Source organism: Sparassis crispa, assembly GCF_003851025.1.
Source record: "Sparassis crispa DNA, contig_000003F, whole genome shotgun sequence".
Lineage (NCBI taxonomy): Eukaryota > Fungi > Basidiomycota > Agaricomycetes > Polyporales > Sparassidaceae > Sparassis > Sparassis crispa.
This window is the reverse complement of record NW_020939750.1, coordinates 1166143-1181524: the sequence shown is the minus strand read 5'-3', so window position 1 is coordinate 1181524 and position 15382 is coordinate 1166143. Positions and strand designations below refer to the sequence as shown.

At 55.7% G+C, this 15382-nt stretch overlaps 6 protein-coding genes across 6 annotated transcripts; 4 read left to right on the top strand and 2 right to left on the bottom strand.

Moving 5' to 3' along the window:
- Nucleotides 1–8: 8 nt before the first annotated feature.
- Nucleotides 9–1465, bottom strand: SCP_0404570 (hypothetical protein; the record flags this gene model as incomplete). The annotated part of the gene is made up of 5 exons (XM_027757190.1): nucleotides 9–89; nucleotides 145–231; nucleotides 284–760; nucleotides 834–1050; nucleotides 1119–1465. The coding sequence occupies 5 exons, from the start codon at nucleotides 1463–1465 to the stop codon at nucleotides 9–11; spliced, it is 1209 nt and encodes a 402-aa protein (XP_027612991.1).
- A 605-nt stretch (nucleotides 1466–2070) lies between these two features.
- On the top strand, nucleotides 2071–6736 carry SCP_0404560 (hypothetical protein; the record flags this gene model as incomplete). The annotated part of the gene is made up of 9 exons (XM_027757189.1): nucleotides 2071–2684; nucleotides 2743–2818; nucleotides 3231–3527; nucleotides 4050–4148; nucleotides 4208–4309; nucleotides 4360–4479; nucleotides 4567–5435; nucleotides 5489–6305; nucleotides 6362–6736. 9 exons carry the CDS (start codon nucleotides 2071–2073, stop codon nucleotides 6734–6736), a joined length of 3369 nt encoding a protein of 1122 aa, XP_027612990.1.
- A 627-nt stretch (nucleotides 6737–7363) lies between these two features.
- On the top strand, nucleotides 7364–7564 carry SCP_0404550 (hypothetical protein; the record flags this gene model as incomplete). Its single annotated transcript, XM_027757188.1, has 1 exon — nucleotides 7364–7564. One exon carries the CDS (start codon nucleotides 7364–7366, stop codon nucleotides 7562–7564), a length of 201 nt encoding a protein of 66 aa, XP_027612989.1.
- Nucleotides 7565–7678: 114 nt separating this feature from the next.
- Nucleotides 7679–8287, top strand: SCP_0404540 (hypothetical protein; the record flags this gene model as incomplete). The annotated part of the gene is made up of 3 exons (XM_027757187.1): nucleotides 7679–7720; nucleotides 7768–8187; nucleotides 8234–8287. 3 exons carry the CDS (start codon nucleotides 7679–7681, stop codon nucleotides 8285–8287), a joined length of 516 nt encoding a protein of 171 aa, XP_027612988.1.
- Nucleotides 8288–8463: 176 nt separating this feature from the next.
- Nucleotides 8464–12227, bottom strand: SCP_0404530 (hypothetical protein; the record flags this gene model as incomplete). The annotated part of the gene is made up of 17 exons (XM_027757186.1): nucleotides 8464–8811; nucleotides 8867–8925; nucleotides 8987–9045; nucleotides 9096–9184; nucleotides 9238–9491; nucleotides 9553–9626; nucleotides 9682–10008; nucleotides 10059–10113; nucleotides 10164–10253; nucleotides 10316–10339; nucleotides 10395–10495; nucleotides 10980–11172; nucleotides 11235–11291; nucleotides 11342–11435; nucleotides 11488–11817; nucleotides 11880–12058; nucleotides 12122–12227. The coding sequence occupies 17 exons, from the start codon at nucleotides 12225–12227 to the stop codon at nucleotides 8464–8466; spliced, it is 2439 nt and encodes an 812-aa protein (XP_027612987.1).
- A 278-nt stretch (nucleotides 12228–12505) lies between these two features.
- On the top strand, nucleotides 12506–15196 carry SCP_0404520 (predicted protein; the record flags this gene model as incomplete). Its single annotated transcript, XM_027757185.1, has 8 exons — nucleotides 12506–12544; nucleotides 12598–13879; nucleotides 13930–13993; nucleotides 14047–14337; nucleotides 14399–14456; nucleotides 14508–14578; nucleotides 14634–14832; nucleotides 14903–15196. 8 exons carry the CDS (start codon nucleotides 12506–12508, stop codon nucleotides 15194–15196), a joined length of 2298 nt encoding a protein of 765 aa, XP_027612986.1.
- Between the last annotated feature and the right edge of the window lie 186 nt (nucleotides 15197–15382).

Here is a 15382-nt window from a genome sequence, read left to right as displayed (position 1 = left end):
CGAACCATCTACTCAAAATCAACCATCTCTGCCTGGTGTGTCATCACCGCTGCATCTTTACGAACGGGGTTCACACGAGGGAACACAAACTAGCAATTTAACATCATCAGCAAAATGTTCGCCAGATAGGACAATTTGACACACCTTTTCGTCATACTCATGGAGTACTTCCGCAGCGATAATTGTGCGGTCCTTGAGGAGTGCTTCGTACGAATATGTCACCGCACGCAGCTGAATACAACACGTCAATCCCGTATTCAAGAAATAACGTAGACCAGCGTACCTGTGCGCTGACCACGGCCATTACGATAAGCATTCGCATCCAATTTGCACTGGACACCGCCGTCCACAGTAGCGCATGCACTGGAGAATATATCGCAAAAAGGACGTTCTCGAGCTCACCGGGCGCCCAGACCTCCAGCTGCTGCAGGCGTTCCGCCCTTCGTCTCCTAGCAGGCGTGCGGTCCGTCGATGGACTGAAATTTAGCAAGAAACGGACGGATATAACGAAGGCACGCCAGAGACTCCAGAATGCCGAGGAGAAGAAAGACATGAAGCGCGCGGAAGTTGGTTTCGCAGGGCCGAAGTCATCGTCGTCATCGTCGTGTGCCCGCACAACGCGAGGCCGTTCTACGAATGTAGCATGCGGGGAAGAGACAGGCTCGGTCGCGAGGTTGAGCTGATACAGCCGCGTACGTGTGAAAAGGTACATTGTATTGAGGATCGCGACAGCGAAGAGAAGAGCGGTTGTGGGCACGGTCTGCAATAGAGACAGGTAAAAGCGTGGATTAAATCAGCGAAGCTCGGGGATCGAATCAATGGGAAGTGCGCACCCAGTCAAACCATGAATCCCCCTCGCCCTCGCGGTACATATCCTCCCAGCCGAGGTCCGAATCAGGGACGCGGCGAATCTGGGAGACGCATATGCAAAGATGCATGAAGTGGGCAAAACCACCAAGCAGATATGCTGAGGTCTTGGGAGCGGGCAGTGGGACATTGTGCGGGAAGAGGGCGATTTCAAACGCGATCCTCGATGGAAGGGAGGTGATTCTGTAAAGTAGACGTTACCTGAATCAATTTGGAACAATACGCAACTTGGGTGAATGAAAATAGCATACCGCTCGACAAATCCTTTTTTCCGCACTACTCGTTTACTCGGCGTGGCTTTTGTCGACCCAGGCGTGCCCACATCGCTTTTACGGAGCGCCTTTACACGCTGAGGAGTAGCGTACGGCGGAGTTCGACGCAAACGTACCGCATCCCAGTCAAAGGCAACTGACGCAGACAAAGACGGGGAGGAGACTGGAGAGATGGGGTACACGAGGCGTGTGCGAGGTGTGGACGGCGGGCGGACGGGAGTAGAAGGCACCGGGGACGCCGCACCAGACGACGAGGCCGAGCTGGATGTACGCGGCGTGACTGGAACCCCAGTAACGTTATGCTGGGCGAGTCGGCGGAGAGACATGATGGCGAAATGGACAGAGGCGACGCGCAAACCTGAGCGGCGTGCGGCTTTGACTGCCAATCGCGAACGTGACCTGTATCAAGCGCGTTGGTGACACGTGTGACCACGTGGAGTGACAGTTTCAGTGTGTGACGTGTCACCGGTCACCGAGAGTGAGATCCAAACTCTGAGCTCTTCTGGGCAAAAAATTGCCTGGAGTCGTGGTCCGACAGAAAGACCGCATGGAAGAGTGGGGCTTCTGACCAATGAAGAGGCTGCATATGAGGAGGCTCAATTGTTTTATTCGGGGGTGACAGGGACAACGTGACACTATCAGGGTGATCCGGACACGTGTCGGGGTTAATTTATGGTTATTTGTGCATGATGACTGCCTAATCTGGACAAGCAGATGTTGAAAAATGAACATTGAGCGAGCAGCATCAACTTCCGCCTTTCCCCTCCTCCTTCCCCATTGTCTCCCGTGTACCATCTAACGACTCCCGCTTTGTCTCCTCCTTCACGAAATCGCGTTACCCCCTCGTTCTGCCGTTCCGTCGTTCGCCATAACGTCCACATTCAGAGCCGCTACTTCCTCCTTGTCGCCCTCGAACTCCGTTAGCGTCAGGATGGCACAGCCCTCGTCGTCGCACAGGGAGCGCGAGAGAGAGCGCAGTGAGCGTTCCTCTCGACACCACCACCACCGTACAATTTCTTCGACCACCCTCCTTCTCGTCCTCTCACTCGTCCTCGCCGTACTCGCCATCATGCTCTCATTACCCTCCAGTAGGGAGGGTGCAGTGCCCACCGGCAACCCGGGTGATCCCCAGAGCCAAGGCATCCTAGGTCTCCTCACACCAAAACGCTCGCAAGCGCTCATTGCTCGTGAAAGCAATGTCGCCATGCGCGAAGCTGAGGTTGCTCGTCGTGAAGCTGAGCTTCTCGCTGGTGCTCCCGGAGGTGTTCTGCCGTCCCAGGCGGTTTGCCCGCCTTGCCCTACCGTCGTTGAAAAGATCACCGAGGCTCCTCCTCCCGCTCAGACTGTCATTAAGGAAGTCGTGAAGGAGGAGTCGCTTACCCCGCCCGGGTGGTGGGACCAGGCCCGCGTTCGTGCGGAGGATATCCTTGATCGCGAGCTCAAAATTGCCGAGCGCGAGCGCGAGATCAGCAGGCGTGAAGAGGCAGTCAACCGACGCGAGCACGACGCGTCGCGGCGCGAAGGGTGGATTATGGAGCAGCTTGTGTAAGTGTTACACCGGGACTGCGTCGCGAATACGTTCACTGATCTGTCGCGTTTCTAGCGCCTTGAACAACGAGGATCCTACTGTCGAAGAAGAGGTCATATACGAACCGGCAGGCGCGAGATGGAAATCCAAGGTACCGCCACCCCCGCCTATCCAGCGCCGCTCCGAGCTCTGAGACGAAGGGGGACCCCATGCCGTCGTTTATTCATTCTCACTTCGTTATTATGTACAGTTCGTTTCCTCCGTCAGCCCCTCCCCTCCCTTCGTCGCTGGGCTTGGGGGACCACGGTGTTTCTATCTTTGTCCCCCTTGTCCTCTGTCGTACACTGATGCCCAGTCTGTGTGTCTTGCCTTCCAACCATCGATCGGCGCGTTCGACGCGTGGCGGAAACAAACGCGTACACGTGACATACGTTGTGCATATAGTCACTGAGCGTGACGACTACCCGATCGTGGATAGGCTCGCGTGCAGACCGGTTTTCAGTTTACACTCCCATCCTCGTTTCCAATGCGTGTGCTGACCATGAATTATTTCTTTGTGACAGGCCCCCCTTCCCTTTCAAGCCCTTCCTCCCCCTCTGATTCTCACCGAGACGGCCCTCGAGATAGCAACCGAAACGAAGACCATCACACATACTCATCACCACACACACCAGCCCCCTGCTGAAACGGTCACTGTTCCCCCACCTGCGAATACCCGCCGCGCGGCTTCACCCACTCCTGTCCTGGTCTCGTCCTCGTCTTCCACTACCCACAGTCCACGAACCACCGCTGTTGAGGTTGTCATTGAGGAGGAACCCGAGCTTGAGCCAGAAGTGGAAGAGCACCAGACGGTGACGGTTGTGCGCCCTGGACGGCGACAGCCAAATGCATGGTGGGGTGGATGGTGATGCGTCCCCGATGTTGAGTTTTTCTTCGACGATTTGACGAGTGTGCGACGCCAATGATGCCTTGATCGTTTCGGGAAGCTATCCTCTCGCTTTTATTACCTTCATTCTATTTTGCTCTATGTAACTTCCGTTCGTTTCGGCATGCGGCCATCTATCTACGCCTACTGCTCCCGCTGTTTCCTTTGGTGCTCGTCCTTGCCCTCTTGCTTACCCACGCGACACCCCACACCTTGTATCCGCCTTACTGACGACACGACTCCCTGGGACAAGGACCCAGCACGGCTTTACGGTTACGCTCTCTGATCTGCTTACGATACTTCGAGGATTGGTAGTGTAGAATATCTAGTGCTGCAATACACCGGACTTTTCAGAATTTGTAGTGTGCATGTGATCGCCGAAGTCGAAATCAAATCCTATAATCGGCGACTGCATGCGCAGAAACGCAATTGCAGATCCTGACCGTCTCTTGGACAGAACGTGTTGCTCCTCGCCTACTCCACCATCCTCCACGACGATCCCCTCGTGTCTCAGCTCTCCAGCTCTGACTCCCGCGGCACCCCGGCGACCCTGACGGTGCACAAACTGATCTCTCCGTCCGCGATCGACTCGCGAGAAGCTTCCTGCACTTTCAGCGACTCCACTGCCATACACAAAGTCTCGCGAACCTCCTCGAGCCACTTTTTCGCCTTGCCCTTTGCGCGACAAATTCAACTGCCATGCATATCCGTTGCATGGTAAGCCCACTCATCCTCCAACGTCTGGGATCCGCTCATCCGTCACTTAGTGGTACGACGAAAATGGGAACCCCCATCAGGACGGTTGCCGCAGACAGGGCCGAGGGTGCAATTTTGTGCACCCTAGCGATCCCCAGTGGGCCTCGGCTACACCTTCGCGACACCAACTGGTTTGTTTCGTCCGTATACTCGAGCCACCTATCTTATCACTCACTGCTGCCATTCTCCTCGTTATCTTACTCCCGTCTCTGACACAGGACCAGCACAGAGGTGAACGTGGCGGAGCACGCGGGCGCGGGCGCGGTTTGAGCAGAGCCAACACGGGCAGTGAATGGGGCCCGAGCTTTGGCTCCGCGTCGAGCTTCACCACTGGCGCGAACAGCTCCTCCATCACGCCCAAGAGCTTCCTTACCCCGGACAACAACAACACCTCTTCATTTTCCAGCAGCCGCAAGGAGCCTGAGCCCGATTGGGGTAGCTCTAATACTGGTCAGGGTAACGCCAATGCAGACTGGGGCGCCTCTAATGCAGACTGGGGTGCCTCTAATGCAGACTGGGGTGCCTCTAATGCAGACTGGGGTGCCCCTAATGCAGGCTGGGGAAGTCCCAACGCTGACTGGGGAGCTAAAAGTACCGGCTGGGTAGATCCAAACGTGAATGAAGGTGGAGGAAGCAGGGGTGACACAGGCCCTGACACGAACGGGTCAACTGTCGCGCACGCCAATCCCTCTGCAAAAGGGAAGAGTAATAACGTTCCATCTGGTGCGGGCTCGCTCAGTACTGACTCTCCACGCGACGCTGAATCCTGGGGCGGCGCTGGCGAGGGGCACAGCAAGCCTGCTGCAGTAGATTCTTGGGGTACTAGCACAGGGTACAGCGAACCAACACCCGTTTCTGCGTCGGATATTTGGGGCGCTAGCCGAGGGTACAGCAAGACGGCGGCACCTGCCTCTGCGTCAGATACGTTGGTGTCTCCATTCGCTGCATTGATCTCGCCTACTTGCGCCTCTGGGACCGAACATCCTTCTGAGGATATCGGAGGTGGCAGTGCGCGTCCACCGTCGCCAACTCCGTCGACTACTGATTCGTCTGCCAGTGGTCGCACTTCACGGGAGAAATTCCTGGAGTAGGTATCTCATACTTCGTCCACAAGCTCAGCATTCATTAGGCATTATACAGAACTGTTGCCCAAACAGTGCACTACATGCAGAAGCAGTGCAGCTTGGAGGAAGAGCGCAACCGTATCCGGAAATTACAGAGATCGCGGCAGTTTGTGAGTGCAGGTGAGAGGGCGATTCAGCGGCTCGAGGGGATGCGCAAGCACAATGATCAACAGCTCCGGGAGGTGGAGAAGCAGCTCCTAAAGAAACAGAACATCCTGGCAGCATATCCACTCGTTCCCCCATCTTCGGCCGATGACATCTCAGTGGGGGCCGAGGACTTCAAGACGTACGCTGAGGAAGTTCGGGTCTGGCTGGATTTCATCCGACCAGTCGTTCAGCAGCTTCAGGCCGAAGCTGAATCATCTGCGGGCAACAAACACAAGTGCAACCTGTCACCTGTAGCTGATGTCCGCGACCAGCCAGCAGTCTCTGAGACCTTTGCTGCATCTGCGGAGCGAATGGCGGCGGTAGAGGTGAGGTTGGAGGAGCTGGAGAGCGACCTGCAAGAACTGCATGCAAGCTGTCTGCCCAAGCTGCACGAGCAGTTCAACAAGGAAAACTCTGGTCTTCAGGTAGACGCTGAGGGGAGCATAGAACGTGGTCGACCAGCTGCCCCTTCGCCCATTGAGGATGGAGAAGTCCGGCCCACCCCACCTACAACCGGTCCCGAACAATGCGTTAAAGAGCTCTCTGACAAACTCGAAGTCTTCGAGAGCCAGATGAAAAGCGCTCGGGACGATATTCATGAGCTCAAGGTACGCGATGCGCAGGGTTGGCACGAACATTTCGGTCTCAGGGCGGAGAGGGAATTTCTAAAAATGGAGCTTGCTGAGGTATGTTGCACCCAGCCCTGCTGTTTCACGTCGGTGAAGGTGGTTGTTGCATACAGGTACAGCAGAACGGCGCAAGGTTGCAAAAAGACCAGGACGCGCTGGATGCAGAGTTAGCCAGGCTCCGTAAGAGCTTTGCCAGGCTGGAGGAGGCGCGCTCCTCCCCTACTCCAACCATGTTCCCTCAGTTCGTTTTCGAGGAACTAGTGGAGCGGGTGTCCGAAGATATGGTTCAACCGATCCGCAACGATGTCAAGAATACCTTGGATGATTTCACGCAGAGCATTCGGGAAGCGGTACGTGTCCAGCAAGAGACTATGTACGGCAAGGTATCCGTCACACTCCAGCCGACGTTATCGCTTGTCCAGTCGATACAGGAGTACGTCGAGACGGCGAAGATCGCGGCCATGAAGCAGGGGCAGATTGAGCCTTAGAATGTCTGGTGTAGATTGCAGGTACAATAATCGCTCGCTAATAATTGTGGGTCCCCTACTTTATGCTTCCCTAATCATTTTCGTCGAAAGTCGCTATCGTGTTACTGCGTTTTGTTGGGACGCTCTATGCGTATACTACGCTACTTCTTACTGCCAATCATATCGAACTCATCGCATTGTATGCAGCTTCCCAAGCTCTCTAGATTCTATCGCTCGTCTTCCTCGCTCTAGAGACCGTATTGGCCTCGCCTTTGTGGAATTGTCAAACGGTGGCCTGAATTTTGACATTCGACTGTGGTCACTTAATGGACAAAACAGTTTCTTTCAACCGCTAAACGTGCCCCGGAGTAAGCGGACAGAACCTGTTTGACGACAGCATGGAGTATAAAGGCCCCAGAATGCAGATGCAGCCCCAGCAGCAGCCCATCCCGCTCGCCTCACCCAAGCCGGATATGCTGCGCCCATAGCCGCCCTCGGCCTCGCTCAGCCCAGTCGCGTTGCCGTCCCAGACGGTCGCCAGACATCCTCCCCGGAGATGTCCCAGCTCCAGTTCCCCAAGCCCCTCGCCTCGTCGCCCGTCAGGGCACCCCCAGCATACCCAGCACTCCCCATCCGCTTCAGCCACCCATGACGCCCGTCAAACCCGCCTTCATCCATCCTTCCAACGCTCCCGCTACCCGCGACGTCAAGTTCGCCGAAGTCCAGCCCCGGGCCATCCTCCGTGGCAATGGGGAAGAGACTCTCCTCCCCAGGCGCGGCGCTCGCCAGGGCGAAGAATTCTGGAGACGGTTCAGCATGATTGCCAAGGAGGACAACCGGAAACCGTAGGCCCAGAAGCAAAGGTATGCCCCCCCCCGTTTCCGCTCACCTTACTCTTCCACCTCCCGCTCAATGTCTCGCATCAGTGCGTGGTTAAAGAAGACCGTGACTGGTTCTTCTCGCATGTCTCGGTGGGTCTTCATTATGGGTATGATCCTGCTTGTGGTATGTCTCCCGCTCCTCGTCTCCGTGCATGGTAAACCCTGCCCTAGGTCATCATCGGCGCCATCTGCCTCGGCGTGTACGTCGCGCACAAAAGCACCTCGCCCTCCACACCGACTGCGATCGGCGGCAGTGCAGATGAGACCGGTCACATCGCAACCACCGCTGCAGCTGTAGCCGGTGTTCATGGATCAAGCTCGACATCTTTACATGTCACTCCCACTAACACCGTCGCTCGCCGCGATTCTCTAGTCCCTCCCGTCCCCACATCGCTCGCGTTCCCAGTACCGTATTCTCGCCCGCCGAGTTCGGGGGGCACGCGCATCTGCTGCGCGCCTTCCCGCCTTCTTGGCATCGCAGACGCAGCTATCTCAATCGCACGGTGGGCTGACACGCGTGATCGCGTCTCTCCCACCGTGGGTTTCTGCGTCGTCCGTGGGACTGGTGTCTTCGACCCGCCTACAGTTTCCGTACATTTAGTGTATAACTCAACGTATCAGTTTCGCCCGTTTTCAGGACATAGTACCATTGGTGTGTTTCATCGCACATTCAATTGCTGGAAGTGTTTGAGGATTCTGCATGAACAAGTAAGACCTGCAGAGCACGTTGACTACTCCGACACAGCGATCGACAGCAACCACCATCCACCAGGTCACCTGTACTTTCTTATCGTTATTCCAACGCTCCGCGGCAGCAACGGCGAGAATAAATGTAATGTATTGCAGCGATATACACAGCCGCCGCGCCTACAGTAGATGGGGTGCGACCTTGAACTCACAGCCTGTCTTCGCCTTCACCTCCTGCAGTGACACGCCCTCCGCCAGCTCGGTCAGATGCAGCTCTCCCGCATGCCTATCCACATCGAACACCGCCAGCTCCGTGATGATCTGGCTCACCGTCCGCGCGCCCGTTAGCGGCAGCGCACACTCCGCCAGAATCTTCGGGCTGCCATCCCTCGCGGTGTGCTCCATGACCGCGATCACCTTCGTCTTGTCCGGATTCGATACCAGGTCCATCGCGCCGCCGATTCCCTTCACCATCTTCCCCGGGATCATGAAGTTGGCAATGTCCCCCGCTTGCGACACTTGCATTGCCTGAATGGGATATTCAATTAGATCGTGCGCTTCCTCTGAGATCTGCCCGACTCACTCCGAGGATGGCGACGTCAATGTGACCGCCACGAATCATTGAAAACGATTCATTTGAATCTGTAGATCGCGTTTGTCAAGCGCCCGGTATATGCAGTACATCGGAAACTCGCAGGCGTACCAAATACGGATGCACCGGGCAAAAGAGTTACAGTTTCTTTGCCGGCGTTTATAATGTCGCTTTGCGGATATTGTCAGCTTGTCTTTTGACTTCACATCAGCGAACGTACGCGTCAAGCTGCGTTTTCGTCGGATATGGGCCCATGCCCAGGATACCATTCTCGCTCTGTAGCCAGACGCGCACGCCAGGCGGGAGGAACTAGCAACTCCACTTTATAAACAGATTCCGTCGTTCGGCCATGAGCGACGCACCTCCGGCACGAGCGTGGGCATGCCAATACCTAGGTTGACGTGAAAACCATCCTTGATCTCTTGCGCCGCGCGCATCGCAATTCGGTGCCTTTGCTCTTTCGCTGCCTTCTTTTCTGGCGTCAGCGACGACAAGTCTTCTTCCGAGGAGTGGTCTGAAGCCAAGGTCGTAATCTCGATCGCCTTCGGCTCGGTGGACTTGACAATACGGTTGATGTAGATTGCTGGCACGTGAATCGCGTTCGGCGAAAGTGAACCTACGGGCACGATGTTCTCAGCCTAGCTATCAAACGTCAGTTCCTGTGAAACCGCAAATACAAGGCCAGCTTGCCTCGACAATGGTTAGCTTCGCATTGCGTGCCATCGTTGCCGAGAAGTTATTCGCAGTATATCTGCAGGACAGAGCAATCAGAAACTCTCGCGCACACCACGGCAGGCAGGACATACCTGAAGACACAGTTGCCAATCTCGTCCACTTTCCACGCCCGAATGAAAGCGACGTCCCCGGCAATCGCAGGCTCGAGCACGTATCGCTTGCCGTTGAACTCGCGCGCCTCCTTCTTGTTGCCTGGGATCGCGACGCCCGCTGACATGCCACCCTCTTTATATCGGACGGGAATAGACCCGTGCTCGATGGCCGTCGACGCGCCGGTGGGCGTGTAGAACGCGGGGATACCCGCAGCGTGGGCATTCATGCGACCTACGAGCGTACCTTGAGGAATCAGCTCGAGGGAGATGTGTCCTGTGAGGTATAGGTTCTCGAAGTACTTATTTCTGTCGTGTTTCGCTGAGAATTATTGAGTTGAGTGTATGCGAGTGCTTACCCTCCGATATACGACGCCATCATCTTGCCAACTTGGCCACTGTGAAGAAGTTTCCCTGCAGTAAATATCAGTGCATATGGGTTAGCGCAGAGCATGTTAGCATACCAAGACCAAGTTCTCCTGACCCAGCATTATTTGACACCGCAGTGAGGTCCCTGATCTCTCCCCGTTTTGCCAACGCCGCGATCAGGGTATCTGACATACATCATGCACAGTCAGTGGAATTACCACCGCACGGCAATGCTACCATGCCAGACCTGGTGTCCCACACAATCCAAAACCTAGAGAACTCGCAGTCAGTCACCGTCAGAACAACGGAAGGAGTGCGCGGCTCACCCCCAGCGAGAAGCACGTCCCCGGACTTGACGTCCTTGACTGCGTCATCGACGGAGTCCCATACCTTTGTTTTGTTTGGCACCGGGATGTCAGTAGGAGTGCTGTAGTGTCTGACCCTCAGCTGGACGACGACGCCGGCGGTGACACGCAGTGAGCATCGCGCCGGAGCGAACTGCGCCGCACATCCGCATCGCGTCGCGAGCATGTTTCAGTCGCGGAGAGGGCTGACAGAGAAGTTGGAGGGAGTGCATCCTAATCTGCTGAGGTTTATGTAGGTAGCGCTGCCGTTCATGTGATGGTGCCGGCTTAAACTTGGCGATCAGTTCAAGTACTACACGCAGACACGCGGCGCACGCCTCTCTGTATCTAGCACTCCGTCTCCCACGTTCTTCCAGTGCCTACTTATGTAAGTGTAACGTTTACATCGTCCGCGCCTACAAACTTCTATAGTACATTTGTGAGTCAGACGTACACCGCCGAAGGTCCGACGGTCATCGCTTCCGCGCAGGGCCTCGGGGCCTGGCAAATGGCTTCTTCTCCGCTTCTTCTGTGAGCGAACTCCCTCCGGCAGGTGCGCTCGTTAACCCCAGCTCAGACGCCAGGTGATTCTCGGTCAATTCGTGCGGATCTGACGTCTCAACCTTGCGAGACGCCAGTACGGAAGACGTGCCTGTGGATGAGAGAATGTCCTTGGCAGATTGGAAGACTGAAGAAGAGCCTGAGGAGTAGAGCATCCGGTGCTTGATAGGAGAGGAAGAAGGACAGCAGTAGATGAATACTGAGCGCACAAAGGTTAGAATATGCGTTACTCGGTCATAACATAACGCGCAGATCACACACCGATCTCTCGGCGGGGAGGTGAGGTGATACTTTGCGGCCACGCGAAGAATGCAAAAGCTGAGCACATATCTGTAAGTGCGGGTACGGCTAGGACGAGAAACACCTACAAGGTCCGGACGTCGGCAGCGCAGCACTCAGGCCGTCGACGGCGCACTCTGTCAGGGAAGACAGAACCAACGTCTCCGAAGGCGGGTCAATGCTCTACAAGATACGATCAGTCCTAGCTTCTTGAGTCGTTAACATGAACTCTCACAAGAAGAGCCAGGGCTGCTCCCTCTCCTGAGCCCAGTTCTTTGATAACATTCTCGACGTCCTCTGTCCACTTCAGGCCGACGCCGGTCCCTACGTGATTCTGCCTTGCTCTACTTCCGTTGTAAGCGCCGCCGCTTTGACGCTCGGCGGCCTTGACCTCAGCCATCTCCTTCTCACGATCGCTCATAGGTTTGGGAGCAGCTAAGTGGAGTCTATGTTTCACGTACGCATCTGCAGATAAGTCGCCCTTGCTGGTGGCGAAGAGACTGTCCGTGAAGTGGGCCGACCCGAGAGACTTGGTCAAGGTGATCCTCGTCGCAGCATACAACATCTGGAAAACATATTCGGAATGACTGTCGTAGCGTATAAATGAGGCACACACTAAATACATACTTTGTCTCGGACCTTCGCAGAATCGGGGACATAGTTTACTACCAACCACTCGGTGGGCTGGTCGCCCAACCTAACGAGAACATACGCGGGAACGTCATCCTCCAAGATGGCCTCTAGCTTATCCAGATCTTCGTCCAGTGTTCCAGAGGGTGGGAAAGAGCCTTCCGGAACGAGAGATTCTGGTGGCACGGCGAGGATATGAGCTGCAAAGACAAGCGCACAAAACGGAGACGATCAGAGACCATTTCGGATTGAAATCTTGAGGAATCTTGTGTTATTCGAATCTACAGCATCCGAGAATGCAGAAGAGAGCTCCTGGGATACTACGATGCCAGTGGGTGCGGACATGGCGAGCGAAGGGAGAAGCACTTGTCCTCGGGGCCTGGCCGAGGTATGAGCGCGTCTGCCACCGACTGCGCGTGAGTCTCCTTCGCCGGCGCGGCTTTCCCTTCACGACTTCTTTGACGGTGAGCGCCCACATATCTGTCTGTCTTCCGTCTTTCATGTTATGCAACGTGAGAAGCGGATTCTCCACAACAGCGACGGGCTGTGCTTGAATCTTCGCTGACTCCGCCAGTCGAAGCATGAACTTGTGAGCATACGCGCTTCCCCAGATACCACGCACCATGGACTCTTCGCCCTATGTTCCCTACCAGGCATACAAGGTGCGTTTTGTTGCCCTTGTTTGTAATATCGAGCTTACCACTACGGCGATCAGTCAAAGAGACATTCTAGGCACAACTCGTCCAACCCGCAATCCGCTGCCCCTCAGCTGCGACCCCAGGCTCTCGTTGTCAATGGTCATTCAAGGAGTGGATCCGTCGTGTCCCAGCAGGGGGACGGCTCGTCGCCGCTCGAGAAGCGCTGGTATGGCATGCCTATTGACCCGTCGGTGATTGTGAGACCCGCCTCGTCAGCGGGTGTATCATCTCAGCACGGCCGCCGTCTCTCTTTCCCCGCGAATGGCTCAGCGACTTCGTCTGGCCAGACTTCTCCATCTGAGGCTCCATCGTCACCACAGCAGTCTGATTACTCTGTTCCACCAAGAGTTATTCCTTCACCATCTACACCGGCGATATCCCGCTCCACGAACGGAAAGAGAGTTGCACACGTATCTTCACCTGTCGCCGGGCCTTCTTCATCCTCAGCTGCATCGTCGGATAAATCACTGTCTACGGCGAGGAAGACATCGACGTTCCGCCACGTCCCGCTGCGCGCTGCCACCACACGCATGCCTCTCACGTCCTCGCCCTTGCGTCCCACGGATGCACACTCTCGCACGGCCTCCACGGCCTCCACCGTTTCTCGCCAACTGGACCAACCGATCCCTAGCCAGTCCTCCAGCCGTATCTCCTCAACCGTCGCCTCACCTACAGTCGGACCGCACGAAAGGGCGCTGCCCTCGATACCCTCGCTCGAGCCCGACCAGCCATCTTCGTCCCAACCTCCTTCGTCGCACTCCAATCAGCCGCATCCATCCATCTTCGCGCCTTCCCCTAACCATGTCATTCCCCCACCACGCAGCTCTTCGCTGATGCCGTCTCCGAAACCACGTGGTGCACCGCTTCCGCCAATACCGACCCCTTCTCCTGGCCAAACGCCCTCCCCCGCTCCACCCACATCTGTGACCATCGCGAAGACCCGTGCCTCCGCGCGGTCGTCGGCGCCCTATCGACCTGGTTTTCAACCGAAAGGCGTGTACCGCCCGCGCACGGATGACTTCTTGGAAGTCCGCAAGGTCGCCCGCGAAGTCGGCCGGATCGAGCGCACGCGGCTCGAGCGGCGACTCGAGAAGCTCATCAGCCTGCACTTCCCCTCAGAGGCACAGAAGCAGAAAGAGGAGATGACGCAGGCGGTCGTGCGCCCGGCAAAGAGCAACCGGCGCTTGTCCTCGATCTTCGAGTTCGACATATCTAATCTGAAGGGTAAGAACGCGAGCGACTTGTGGAAGGAGATGATGCAGGCTCAGGCGCCGCCGGGTGCCAAGGGAGATATACGAGGTGACTCTTCCTTCGCTTGCTACTTGGCCGCGTTCCTCATACATCTCTAGATGCGGAGAAGACTATTACACCGTGGGAGGATGACGCGTCCGTGTCGCAATGCCCGCTGTGCTCGTAAGTTGGCGCAACTGTCTCATTATCTGTGTCCAACCGATTGTTCATTACAGTGCCTCATTTCACCCGCTCACCAACCGCAAGCACCATTGCCGTCTCTGTGGCCGTATTATCTGTTCACTGCCGGTGAAGTACCCTCAACGTCCTCAGACATGCTCGCTGTTATTCATCGCCGACCCAAATACCGGACGAGTCGAGGAGGTAGGCGAGGGCGTCGATTATGGCGTGCGAAGGCACAGCACCACTCCTCCTGAGAGGGGGAGGCGGAAAGACGACATGCTCAGCGAGGACGAGAAGTTCTTGAAGGGTGTGAGGATCTGTCGGGATTGTCGGCCAGTCTTGCTGTTAGTTCACTTCTTCGCCCTCACCGTTGAATTTATTCTGACAGATTGATGCGCTTTTCAGACATCAGCAGTACAAGCACGAAGTGCGGGAGGTACCTCTCTTCGCCAAGCTCTATTCTGTATGTATATTTGTTGTGTACAAGATCCTTGAGCGCTGATCGTTATGCCAGGCCTTCATGAACCTCGAGAAAGAGATAGAAGATTCATTACCCCAGTTTCAGGAGCTGATGCTTAGCCTCAGGTATCAGTCTTTCTGCTTTTCATCCCCTCCTCTCTCACGATATTTTTTTCTCCAGTAAACACGAGCGTCCCACACCCGAGGCGACTGCTGCTAGAAAGCGCCTACTGGATGCCTTTGGCCAATACGATGTCCTTGCCAAGCGGATACGTCAGCTCCCTCCTCCTGGCGGTCCCGGTAGCTCGCAGGATCGCATACAGCAGGCAATCCTAGCACGAGCCAATCTCTTCCTGCAGAAACATATGTTCCCGCTTCAGGTCAGACACACCTTGCTCGTTGCTCCATGTTTGATGTTTTAACGAGCATATCCCAATTCTTATTGTACAGGCCTTGCCGAAACCGCAGAAAGCCGCGAGCCCCCAAGCGACCCCACAAGACCGTGAGGAGCAAGTTATAGATCCTGATTCAGAGGTTGCCCACGTCTTGCAGCCGCTACTTGAGCAGGAAGCGTTGCTTGAGACTTTCGTTGAGGAAGCGAAGGCGCATAGAAAGTTTGAGGACGCCAAGACCTTGAAAGCCAACCTTAGGGAGATTCGGGCTGAGATCGAGAGGATCCTGGTCAACGCGGAAAGCGGCGACGACCATGCCAGAGCACGGAAGACAAGGGGGAGAGACTCATGATTTTGTATCTAGTTTGCACGGTATCTCATTCTCACTCCCAGCAATGATGATACAGACGATGAATCAATGGACTAATCTGAGTCAACCGCAGGTTGACTATGGCTGTAACTAATGTAAGATGCAAGGAGCAGAGTATTACGAGTGTCAATGATGGACATGAACAGTAGCTTGACAGTAGCATGCTAA